General features: G+C 36.8%; 1 protein-coding gene across 1 annotated transcript in view; it reads right to left on the reverse strand.

Annotated features, from left to right (window-relative positions):
• Window positions 1-4,038: 4,038 nt before the first annotated feature.
• Window positions 4,039-13,856, reverse strand: part of LOC307133528 (sodium-dependent neutral amino acid transporter B(0)AT1-like) — a gene marked incomplete at both ends in the record, with an annotated part of 35,169 nt that continues 25,351 nt past the window's right edge. Inside the window, 7 exons of the mRNA XM_079828608.1 lie at window positions 4,039-4,260; window positions 5,933-6,095; window positions 9,499-9,658; window positions 9,990-10,194; window positions 10,301-10,457; window positions 13,036-13,164; window positions 13,244-13,356. Of these exons, the coding sequence (XP_079684734.1) occupies window positions 4,039-4,260; window positions 5,933-6,095; window positions 9,499-9,658; window positions 9,990-10,194; window positions 10,301-10,457; window positions 13,036-13,164; window positions 13,244-13,356 (1,149 nt within the window). The remainder of the gene's footprint in view (window positions 4,261-5,932; window positions 6,096-9,498; window positions 9,659-9,989; window positions 10,195-10,300; window positions 10,458-13,035; window positions 13,165-13,243; window positions 13,357-13,856) is intronic.

The following is a 13,856-nucleotide window of genomic DNA, read 5'->3' on the forward strand; positions in this document are numbered from 1 at the left end:
AATAAACTTAAGTTACTTATTTGCTTATTTTATTCAATTTTAGTTTGTTATTTTAGTACTTATTACTAAAATAAAATAAACTTAAGTTACTTGTTTGCTTATTTTATTCAATTTTAGTTTGTTATTTTAGTACTTATTACTAAAATAAAATAAACTTAAGTTACTTATTTGCTTATTTTATTCAATTTTAGTTTGTTATTTTAGTACTTATTACCAGAGGTGGGTAGAGTAGCCAAAATCTGTACTCAAGTAAAAGTACAAGTACTTACTGAAATATTTACTCAAGTAAAAGTAAAAATCGTAATATTTACTTGAGTAAGAGTAAAAAAGTATTCGATGAGAAAACTACTCAAGTAGTTAGTTACTAGTTACTTTCGATCTGATTGATAAGCGAAAACCCTGAATTTCAGGCTACTTGGAGAGCTTTCACACACCTCTCTGTAACACTTTACAATAAGGTTGTATTAGTTAACATTAGTTAATGTATTAGTTAACATGAACTAACCATGAACAACACCTCTGTTCAGCATTAGTTAATCTTTTTCAACGTTAGTTCATAAAAATCCAGCTGTTCATGGTTTATTCATGTTAGTTCACAGTGCATTGACTAATGTTAACAATATTTTAATAATGCATTAGTAAATGTTTAAATTAACATAAAGATAAATAAGTGCTTTATAAGTGCAGTTCATTATTAGTTCATGTTAACTAATGTAAGCTAATGAACCTTATATATATATAATATATATATATATGTGTGTGTGTGTGTGTGTGTGTGTGTGTGTGTGTGTGTGTGTGTGTGTGTGTGTGTGTGTGTGTGTGTGTGTGTGTGTGTGTGGGGGGGCATGTTTTTGTGAAATATCAGGACACAAATGTGTATAATGACATGGGTATGACATAGGTATTACAAAAAGAGGGTGAAATATGAGGACGTTCCCCATGTCCTCACTTTTCAAAATGCTTATAAATCACACAGAACAAGTTTTTTTTCACAGAAAGTGAACTGCACAGTCTCCTGTGAGGGCTAGGTTTAGGGACAGGGGCAGTGTGTGTGTGTGTGTGTGTGTGTGTGTGTGTGTGTGTGTGTGTGTGTGTGTGTGTGTGTGTGTGTGTGTGTGTGTGTGTGTGTGTGTGTGTGTGTGTGTGTGTGTGATGGGTAGGTTTAGGGTCAGTGTAAGGGGATAGAAAATACGGTTTGTACGGTATAAAAACCATTACGCCTATGGAATGTCCTCACATTTCACAAAAACAAACATGTGTGTGTGTGTGTGTGTGTGTGTGTGTGTGTGTGTGTGTGTGTGTGTGTGTGTGTGTGTGTGTGTGTGTGTGTGTGTGTGTGTGTGTGTGTGTGTGAGATTAATGGTTAAACAGTGTAAATTAATGGTGTGCTGGGCTAACTAGAGCTCTTTTTAAAACATACTTTGTTCTTATATTTGTATAAGTATATAGGCTATTCTTTAGGTAGGAATAAAATACAATACCGTTTTTATTTGCATGCATTTTCTTCACTACAGACAGGTGTCTGTCCGGATTTGTGTATAAATGCAAGACGTCACATTAGGCTATTCAATTTGTTTCGTTTTGTGAAGAAAAGGATATGTAAATGTGAAGATGTGAACGTTTGTTCGTGGACGTGTGTTGTTTGGAGGATTCAAACGATTCATTGCTTGCACAAGAGCGCATATGAGGAAAACACTCGGACAGTGTGTGAAATAGTATTATAATAAGGGAAAATTCCCCATAGTTACCAAATGACCGTTAATAGTGTTCAAATATAGGCATCATTGTGACACTTACCGCTACATGTTCTTTTCAGGGTGGAATTCTTGTATGCTGAGAGATGTCAGTTCGTTTTGGTGCACACAACATGCATCGCATTATGAAACTATTCTTTTTGACATCTTGGAGTGAAAACATAGACTGAACTTGAGGCCACGGGCAATCTGCCTCCCGTAGCTCACACACATCTTCCGACGAAACGCGCGCTAATTATAAGCGGGTGATGCGTAGCAACCTCTCGCGAAGCAGCCTCTCCAACGTTTCGCGAGACTTGCGAAAGTCATATTCACTTATTTTAATATATATAGGCTAATATAATTATTACCATTTGACAGTAACGGAGGAACGCCACCGAATGTAACTAAGTAAAAGTACAGTTTTTTCACAAGAAATTTACTTGAGTAAGAGTAAAAGTTCCCATCTTTAAATCTACTCTAAAAGTACAAGTTACCCAAAATATTTACTCAAGTAAATGTAACGAAGTAAATGTAATTCGTTACTACCCACCTCTGCTTATTACTAAAATAAAATAAACTTAAGTTACTTGTTTGCTTATTTTATTCAATTTTAGTTTGTTATTTTAGTACTTATTACTAAAATAAAATAAACTTAAGTTACTTATTTGCTTATTTTATTCAATTTTAGTTTGTTATTTTAGTACTTATTACTAAAATAAAATAAACTTAAGTTACTTATTTGCTTATTTTATGTAATTTTAGTTTGTTATTTTAGTACTTATTACTAAAATAAAATAAACTTAAGTTACTTATTGCTTATTTTATTTTATTTTGTTATTTTAGTACTTATTACTAAACTAAAATTGTAATAAAATAAGCTTAAGTTCCATTTATCCATATATATTCAAGGAATAAAACCTTTTTTTAGCTCAACAATATTAACCCCGATTTACAGAAAATTATTGTGTTTGTTTATTACGTTTTTGAGTACATTCAGATTTGTTTATATTTTTATAAATCGAACTAATGCACACTTTACTCTATAAAGACTGTAAACTGAATAAGTTGGCAAAACTCAAAAAATGCAGGAAATTTGTGCCACAATTGTTAAGAAATGTAAAGTTTAAGTTAGCAGAACTTGATTTTTTTTTAATTGCTCTGAACTTGATATATTTGAGTGAGCTAATTCATACATATAACTTCACATATCATGTAATCTCACATTTTTAGTACTGTAAGCTTGACTTGACTCTCTTCTTATCGGCTCAGAGCAAACTGCATCTTTAACTGATACTGTACATGATCAAATCTGGTTTATTATTAAACTGGCATTGTTAAGAACAACAACAAGAGCACATCATAAAAATACTTATAATACATTTACAATTACATGGACCTCTATAAGACATTACAATTATCATGTAAATATTATACATTATAGTCACTGTACACTGGCATGAACAACAGTATTATATGAGATGAGGCATGCAAATCCTCTTAATGTGTATTATAACCCTCTGGTGCTCTTCCCTCATTTCTGACCGGAAAATCTTCTGTTTTTTTAAATGTTAAAAATCACAGCTTCATGGGAATGATATGAAACTTGGTGACTTTTCTAGCATTAGGTATGTAAACACACAAAAAAAAATTGGGGTCGTGATTCGAGCATGCTAATTGGTCGTAAAAAAAAAAAGTAGTGTTCATTGTCTTCAGTCATAAATGAGCGACCATAGGAAATGAATGAGAAATCGGCAAAAACACAAATTCACAGAACAAAATCTATATTTCTAACAAAAAAACATTTATCTAAAACTTTATAATAAATAGTCTTTGAGATTTTTAAAATATATATTCAAATCCATAAAAAAAAAAATCATTAAATGTGTTCAAAAGAGAACTAGTGAATGCTCAAGCCTCTCCATAGAGACCTCTAGTGGTCACACACATGGTTGCAGGATTTCTTCAATAGTTCCAACAGAGGGCGCTAATCTGCCTTCAAAAAAATTATTTTGAAGGCCTAGTCTCTATTTTAACCTGAAATACTGCAATAATAAAAAATAAACAAAAGTTTTTTGTATAATTTTAAATGGCAAAAATAGACAATCATTATTGCATAAATATTAAAAAATACCATCAAATCATCTCAAAATACAAAATTAAAAAGACAACAGAAAGCGCAGAGAGCGTGTAAACTGGAGCAGGTGTCAGTGGTTCTCCTGTTGTGTTGACGAGCACTGGCCTGTATTCCTCCTCCACGGGTCAGTGTGTGTGTGTGTGTGTGTGTGTGTGTGTGTGTTCTGCTTTAGCTGTGGGTGTCCGGCTCATCCGGCTCCATCTGTATTTTGTCTGAGATGGAGTAGAGCGGCTGGGCGGTGTGTTTGACCTCTGACCCGCAGCAGCGGTTTCGGATGAGCTTGAACAGAGCCACTGCTGGGATGACGAGCGCTGGGACGCCGGACAGGATGAAGATGATGCTGTAAATCCAGTCCGGATAGGAGCGCGTCGCCAGCATCGGGAAGTTCTCCTGAAGACCGGAAGCACAAATCAGCATCTGGGATCATTTATTACTCTTCTATTCAGTACTCATATTTATTTATTTACTCATAAAATTTATTTTAATATGAGTAATACCGGTGTAATAAATATGTGTAAAATGTAAACATGAGTATACTCATTCTATATTTATATATTACACATTTATGTTTATTACTCATTCATGTTTGTTTTTTACACTTTATGTATTACAGTTTATATATTGCTGTTTTGTATTTATTACTCATTTATTTACATTTATTTATTATTCATATGTATTGCTCTTAATTATTTATTTGTGTTTTACATATGTATTTATTATTCATGTTTATTACACCTATTTATTACTGATTTATTTACACATATTATTAATTATTCATATAACTCATATTTATTAAATTTTTATGTGTGTTACTCATTTTATGTGTTTTATTTATTACTCTTATTTATTTATAAAAAAATGTAAAATATTTTTACACTTATTTATTTTGTAAATATTTTTTATGTTTTACCCATATTTATTCATTACTCTTATTTATTATTTATTTTGTAAATATTTTACATTTATTTATTACTCTTGTTTATTTATTTTGTAAATATTTTTACATTTATTTATTACTCTTATTTATTTATTTTGTAATTATTTTTACACTTATTTATTTATTTATCATATTTATAAAAAAATAATGTTTTGTCCATATTTATTTATTGCTTTTATTATTTATTTTAAAATAATTTTAGAGTTATTTATTTATTTATTACTCTTATTTATTTATTTTGTAAATATTTTATACTTATTTATTTATTTTGTAAATATTTTTTATATTTTACCCATATTTATTTATTACTCATATTTATTATTTTTATATATATATTTTACACTTATTTATTATTTTTTTACGCTTATTTATTTGTTTATTTCTCATATTTTTTGTTTTATGTTTTACCCATATTTATTTATTACTCTTGTTTATTTATTTTGTAAATATTTTCACACTTATTTATTTATTTCTCTTTTTTTTATGTTTTACCCATATTTATTTATTAATTTTATTTATTTATTTTTAAATAATTTTATACTTATTTATTTATTTATTACACTTATTTATTTATTTATTACTCTTATTGATTTATTTATTTATAAATATTTTTTACACTTATTTATTACTCGTATTTGTTTATTTTGTAAATATTTTTACACGTATTTATTTATCTTATTTATTATTATTTATGTGTTACCCATGTTTATTTATTACTCTAATTTATTAATTTATTTAATAAATTACATATCAGGCATTTTGGAATGTAAATGTGGCAGATTTAGCGGATGGATAATTTCCATCATCTGTCAATGGGTCGCAGTTACTCATTCATTTCTGAGAAATTACATTTTCAAATTTTTTTTAGAAAGGAAAAACCTAAAAATAATGTATTTATTTCTCTTTTTAAAACAGCCAAAACTATTGGAGATTCTCTTGGCGTTTGTCCAGTTTGAAACGTTTGATCTAATGTTCAACTCTATTTCTTTCTGTTGTATCATAGAAATGAAATGGTTGCCATGGTAACCAACCCCCCCATTCCCCCCCCCCCCCTTGCTGACTTGATCTATAGAGGTGATTCTCAGGGTCATGTGATAGGGTGATATGGTGCGGATGGACACGTACAGACTCCGGGTCCCAGGCGATGTAGGTCAGCTCTTTGCTCACAGTGGTGACGAAGTAGAAGAGGAAGATGACCAGCACGATGAGCGGACTGATCACTCTCCAGGTGGCCTGCCAGAAGATGTTGGGCTTGTGACCGATCATGAACTTGATGTCGTCATTGAACCTGCGCTCAGAGAACATGCACACGTCAGCAGGTCTGTCCCAACATATCAACATATTAAAGGGTTAGTTCACCCAAAAATGTAAATTGTGTCATTAATGACTGAGCCTCATGTGGTTGGACACCCGTCAGACCTCCGTTCATCTTCAGACACAAATGAAGATATTTTAGTGTAAATCTGATGCTCTGAAAGGCCTCCATTGGCTCAACTTTACACTCTCAAGACCCTTAAAAGACACTAAAGACTAAAGTTACAAAGTCCATCTCACTACAGTGGTTCTACAATAACTTTATGAATCGGCGACAATAGTTTTTGTGCGCAAAAAAACCCTAAATAACGACTTACATAGTGATGACGATTTCAAAACAAAGCATCATGAAGCTTCGAAGCGTTATGAATCACTGAGTCGATTCAGCGGTTTGAATCGCCACATTTCAGCAGTTTGACACGCGATCCGAATCATCATTCGGCTCAGTGATTCATAACGCTTCGAAGCTTCATGATGCTTTGTTTTGAAATCGTCATCGCTATGTAAGACGTTATTTAGGGTTTTTTTGCGCACAAAAACTATTGTCGCCGATTCATAAAGTTATTGTAGAACCACTGTAGTGAGATGGACTTTGTAACTTTAGTCTTTAGTGTCTTTTAAGGGTCTTGAGAGTGTAAAGTGCATTGAGCCAATGGAGGCCTTTCAGAGCATCAGATTTCAACTAAAATATCTTAATTTCTGTTCCGAAGATGAACGGAGGTCTGACGGGTGTCGAACGACATGAGGGTAAGTCATTAATGACAGAATTTACATTTTTGGGTGAACTAACCCTTTAAATAATTGGGGTTTTAAACATAATAAAAACATTACATTGAAATATGTATTTATATGTTACTGATGTAATCCTTGTTCCCTGAGGGAGGGAACGGAGACGTTATGTCGATACTGACATATTGGGAGCCCCAATCACCTCTGAGTAGTGAGATTTGCATGCCGAGCCACTCATTCCCGGACATAACTCGCTCATTCAGGCTCATGCCGAGGAGCCGAGACAGGGAGGTAATGTGCAGAAACACATATGGACTGACCCGTGAGGATATATATGAAAGATCTCTGCAGTAGACAGGTATGGGACAACTACAGACGCAGAAACGGGCAGAGCAGAAACTTTCCAGGGAAATATACGGGTTTACCATGGAAGACTACACATATGGGATTACCAAGAAGGGATATGGGCGTCTAGTCCAGTGCAAGGGCCGACTGCCGAAAGATGCTTGGTGGAACTCGATTCGGGGTTTGCCGAGTGGGGAACTCACCTGAAGAGCAAAGAAGGTGCTCATATTCCTCCCTTAGAGGAATGCAACCGAGCCAGCCTTCCTGCACATTACAGGTTTGTACTCAACAATCTCACGACGGTATTAGATGTCGCCCTGCCTTCAGTTCTGCGGATGTCTACCCAAGAGGAAGCAACACCTCGAGTGGAGTGAGTGGGCATGGCTCACCGTGGGATCGGTAGGCCAAGGCGATGACATCCACTATCTAGTGGGCCAACCTCTGTTTGGAGACAGTCTTTCCCTTCTTCTGATCGTCTCTTTAGCAGACAAAGAGCTGTTCTGAGCTTCTGGGCGTGAACGGGACACAGCAACCCAAGGGCTGGATGTGCCTCCTCTGGGAGCAGCGCTTGCAAGTTCACCACCTGGTCCCTGAAAGGAGTGATGGGAATGTTGGGCATGTATCCCAATGAATTCAAGGCAGGATTCCCTGACTGAAAATGCTCAACTGACTGTCCAGAGAAGACCACAGAGAGGTCCCAGGAGGGGATGAGGTGCGGCCTGGGAGGATTTAGCCTCCTGGCGCCTCTCAGGAACCCGAGGAACAGATTGTACTTTCCCAGCAACCAATCGTGATGTGCAGCGATGGCCACTTAAGTCCTCTGTGTCCCAGCGACGAAATCGTGTGGTCCCGGACACTCTGCGGCCCTTGGCTGCGCCTAGAAATTCTGTCCATAAAAATGATGCCAGGGTTACACCCCTACTCTTTTTCCGAAGGACATCCTGGGATTTTCCAATTTTTATGGAAATTCCCAGGATGTCCTTCGGAAAAAGAGTAGGGGTGTAACCCCGACATCCTGGCCCCTGTCCATCATGGCCTCCTAATCATCCCCATATACACTGATTGGAGTCTCCTCTCCACCAATCAGCTGGTGTGTGGTGGGCATTCTGGCACAAAATGGCTGCCGTTGCATCATCCAGGTGGTGCTGCACATTGGTGGTGGTTGAGGAGATTCCCCGCTTCTATATGTAAAGGCCTGTTCACACCGGGACGATTTTCGCACGCGTTTATCGCCGACGTTTAACGCCTCGGGACTAAACAATGGGCGCCAATCTGAGTGTTCACACCGATGCGCAAAACGCCAGGCGTAAAAGCGGCATTTTTTAAAAAAACGCCTCGGGTTCGTTTTTTTATTTTGACGCGGCGCGTAAAAAACTGGCCGACCAATGAGATCGGCGCTTTTGTTCACGTGCCTGGAGCTGCTGAAGTGACAGTAAAACACGGCTGGGTGGCGCTCGAGCACAAAACGGTCTGGCCGAGCACACATTGATACTACGAAGAAGTAGTAAGTAGACAAAGAAGAAGATGAACTGCTAATGCTGCTTGCCAGTTAGCAAAAAGTGTGTGAATGGTTTTGTCCATATACATAATATGTCTCTGGTTTTGGCAAGCACGTAAATACTGTCTCTCTTCTCCTTCTGTGTGACAAGCGAGTGTCAGAGGCTTAAAGTGCCGCAGCACCATCTTGTGTACCGGGAGCGCATCGACTGAATGTGCACGTTCACTCGGCGCAGCGCCAGTGAAAATCGCTTGGGTGTGAACACTCAAGACGCGCCGAAAAACAGCACGAAAAACGCTGGCGATAAGCGCGCGCGATATTCGTCCCGGTGTGTACAGGCCTTAAAGCACTTTTAGTACGTATTTTGCTTCATATTGATGTTTAAATAGGCCTATTATAGCCTAATGTTATTTTTTTATTTAATATCAAAGTTTGTATTAACCTTAGTTTATAGAAGTAATAGAAGTTTGTGCAAAACCTCTTTTATCAATGGCGAATCACCACTAAATGCGCTCTTTCACCGGCAAGAGAGACCTCCTCTCGTAGACAAGCTCTTTTAGATCAGGCTCTTTGTGAGGCGATTGGACGAGGGATCACTCCGAAGCAAAAATCTGAGCAAGTGAGTTGCTGGCTGGCATATGTCCGAGTATGAGTGCTTCGGCATGCAAATCTCACTCGGCAGTATTCATTGGCCCATTTTCTTACTACTCAGAGGTGATTGGGGCTCCAAAGTGAGACCCCAATACATCAGTATTGACACAGTTCGAACGTGAATGCATGGGAATCACTTTTAGAGTAGACTCACCTGTCAATCCCATAAATGTAAGATACAGCCATCATCTCACAGAAGGCAATGATCAGTAAAGGAATGGATCCAGCGAAGCTGTCGAACAGAGCCAACCAATAATCACCAGAACCCTGAGCGAAGATGATCGCAAAACCAAAAGAGACTAAACACACCAGACCTGAAACACAATGAAGGGAAAGATCCAGTGATTAGTTCAAATTCACCATGAAATCTGTGTTTTATGGAATATTGCAGTGTTTATTCTGGTGATTTATTGGTGAACTTCATTTAATTCACGTTCCTGGTAATCTTGAATCAGAATAACTTCCCCTCCATTTTGCGGAAGACAAGAGCGGGGCAATCTGTCACTCACATGAGATCCACCAATAGCACACAACCATCCAATCATAGATCAAAATTAAGCCCCGTCCTACATTTGTTCTTGTTTGAGAAGCAGTTTCACTCGGATCACAATAGACTTGCGCAACTTCTATTCTGTGCTAATGTACCTGTGTAGACCTCCTTCGGCCAGTTCTTGGGGAGGATGTTGAGGTCCTGGAGGGGCGCAACCACACCTTCAACACTCCCAAACATGGTGGACAGTCCCAGACAGAAGAGCATGATGAAGAACAGCACTGACCACATAGGAGAGATGGGCATCTTGGTGATGGCCTCGGTGAACACGATGAAGGCCAAGCCGGTTCCCTCAACGCCCTGCACAGATAATAGGCGGTCAGCTAGATTTCCTGCTTGGTGTGCACACGCTACTTGCCCCTCATTTAGACGAGCTCCTGAAGAGCCTGGAGCTGTGCAGACCGACCTGACTGAGGAACGTCTGCATGTCGCAGGTCTTGAGCTGGAGATCCTGAATGACGGCTGGTGTGGTGCTGTTGAGATGCTGAAGAACACTCTCGTAGTTGCTCTCCGTGACATTTCCCTCCGGCAGATTGAACGCGTTCATCAGTGCCAGGATGTTACTGCGGAGAGACAAAAGCACTGTCAATTTGAGCTAATCTTCGGAAAATGGGAAAACGATAAAATATATATATATACAGTGAGGAAAATAAGTATTTGAACACCCTGCTATTTTGCAAGTTCTCCCACTTAGAAATCATGAAGGGGTCTGAAATTGTCATCGTAGGTGCATGTCGTAATCTAACATAATCTAAATTAAAAAAATCCAGAAATCACAATATAAGATTTTTTAACTATTTATTTGTATGATACAGCTGCAAATAAGTATTTGAACACCTGTCTATCAGCTAGAATTCTGAGCCTCAAAGACCTGTTAGTCTGCCTTCAAAATGTCCACCTCCACTCCATTTATTTTCCTAAATTAGATGCACCTGTTTGAGGTCGTTAGCTGCATAAAGACACCTGTCCACCCCATACAATCAGTAAGAATCCAACTACTAACATGGCCAAGACCAAAGAGCTGTCCAAAGACACTAGAGACAAAATTGTACACCTCCACAAGGCTGGAAAGGGCTACGGGGAAATTGCCAAGCAGCTTGGTGAAAAAAGATCCACTGTTGGAGCAATCATTAGACCTCGGACTGGGGCTCCATGCAAGATCTCACCTCGTGGGGTCTCAATGATCCTAAGAAAGGTGAGAAATCAGCCCAGAACTACACGGAGGAGCTGGTCAATGACCTGAAAAGAGCTGGACCACCGTTTCCAAGGTTACTCTTGGTAATACACTAAGACGTCATGGTTTGAAATCATGCATGGCACGGAAGGTTCCCCTGCTTAAACCAGCACATGTCCAGGCCCATCTTAAGTTTGCCATTGACCATTTGGATGATCCAGAGGAGTCATGGGAGAAAGTCATGTGGTCAGATGAGACCAAAATATAACTTTTTGGTCATAATTCCACTAAACGTGTTTGGAGGAAGAAGAATGATGAGTACCATCCCAAGAACACCATACCTACTGTGAAGCATAGGGGTGGCAGCATCATGCTGTGGGGGTGTTTTTCTGCCCATGGGACAGGGCGACTGCACTGTATTAAGGAGAGGATGACCAGGGCCATGTATTGCGAGATTTTGGGGAACAACCTCCTTCCCTCAGTTAGAGCATTGAAGATGGGTCGAGGCTGGGTCAATGACCCGAAGCACACAGCCAGGAGAACCAAGGAGTGGCTCTGTAAGAAGCAGATCAAGGTTCTGGCGTGGCCTAGCCAGTCTCCAGACCTAAACCCAATAGACAATCTGTGGAGGAGCTCAAACTCCGGCCAGAAACCTGATCTAGAGAAGATCTGTGTGGAGGAGTGGGCCAAAATCCCTGAAGTCTTTAGGGATTGCACACTAAAGTCTTAGTGTGCAAACCTGCTGAAAAACTACAGGAAACGTTTGACCTCTGTAATTGCAAACAAAGGCTACTGTACCAAATATTAACATTTTTCTCAGGTGTTCAGATACTTATTTGCAGCTGTATCACACAAATAAATAGTTAAAAAATCATACATTGTGATTTCTAGATTTTTGTTTTTAGATTATGTCTCTCACAGTGGACATGACCCTACGATGACAATTTCAGACCCTCCATGATTTCTAAGTGGGAGAACTTGCAAAATAGCAGGTGTTCAAATACTTATTTTCCTCACTGTAGATATATGATTTATTTTAATTATAAAATGTACTTTAATATATATATATATATATATATATATATATATATATATATATATATATATATATATATATATATATATATATATATATATATATATATATATATATATATATATATATATATATATATATATAAAATGAAATAAAAATATTAAATATATTGTCATCTGTTTCATGTTTATTAAATATAAGTTTTGTTTTTTTAAATATATTATGTATATATATAATGAAATAAAAATATCAAATACAGTGTAATCTATTTCATGTTTATTAAACAGAGATATAGCATATGTACTAACATGCATTTTATATATGTATTAAATATATTTATATGTATATATAATAATAATAATGTATATTAAATAATATAACAAAATATGTATTAATATAATTCATATATTTATTAAATATATAATTGTAATTTAAATATTAATTTCATATATTTGTTTTAATATATAAAAATACCAAATGTAATCTGTTTAACATGTTTATTAAATATAGACATATATATTGTTTTAATATGATTTTTTATATTTATCAAATATGATTGTTTATAATATACAGTATATATAATATTTATTTAAATATATTTAATATATTTCTTTACTTTAAAATATATTATTAAATAAAAAAATATCAAATATATTGTAATCTATTCAATATGTTTATTCAAAATATGCATTTTATCTTTTGTATATATTTATAAATATATGAAATAAATAATGAAAAATTAAACATATGGACTATTTTTAACTGTGGTCACTATAAACTGGTGTTTATAACAAATCTGTTCTTTCTTTGTGTTTAGTAGAGGAATAAACAGCAGCGTACGGCTTTGGATGGACATGAGAGTGACTTTGTATTATTGTTTGGTGAATTATTCCCTAATATCAGATCTGTGTCATGATCGGTGAACATTTACCCGTTGAGACAGTCGTCAAACCTCTCCGTGGCCCTGAAGCCGATGATGGAGTAAATCACGATGGCAGCGTAAATGGACGTGAAGCCGTTAATCACAGAGATGATGACGGCGTCCTGCTCACAGTTATTACTGCAGGGATAGAGGGAACACGTTCTCATTCTCACACCGCTTCACTTCACAGATGTCAAGAAGAGCTGGCGAGACTCACTGCACAGAGTTGTAGCTGGAGAAGGAGATGAGTCCTCCAAACGCCAGAGAGAAGGAGTAAAACACCTGCGCTCCAGCATCCAGCCAGGTCGACGGATCCAGCAGCTCGTCCAGCTGAACAAATGAGAAACACTTCATTCACATCACACAGCCACAGCTGGATTCTGCCATGACCCATCTTCATGGTGTTCAAAACTTATCAGTATGGGATATTTTCACCTTAAACTTTAAGTTGATGTCAACCAGCATTAAATAGTTAAAGGGTTAGTTCACCCAAAAATGAAAATTCTGTCATTAATGACTGAGCCTCATGTGGTTGGACACCCGTCAGACCTCCGTTCATCTTCAGACACAAATGAAGATATTTTAGTGTAAATCTGATGCTCTGAAAGGCCTCCATTGGCTCAACTTTACACTCTCAAGACCCTTAAAAGACACTAAAGACGTTGTTACAAAGTCCATCTCACTACAGTGACTCTACAATAACTTTATGGAGTAATGAGAATAGTTTTTGTGCGCGAAAAAACCCTAAATAACGACTTATATAGTGATGACGATTTCAAAACACGGCCTCATGAAGCTTCGAAGTGTTATGAATCAGCGAGTCGATTCAT

The sequence above is a fragment of the Gobio gobio genome (assembly GCF_949357685.1).
Source record: "Gobio gobio genome assembly, chromosome: 11".
In the NCBI taxonomy this organism is placed as follows: Eukaryota; Metazoa; Chordata; class Actinopteri; order Cypriniformes; family Gobionidae; genus Gobio; species Gobio gobio.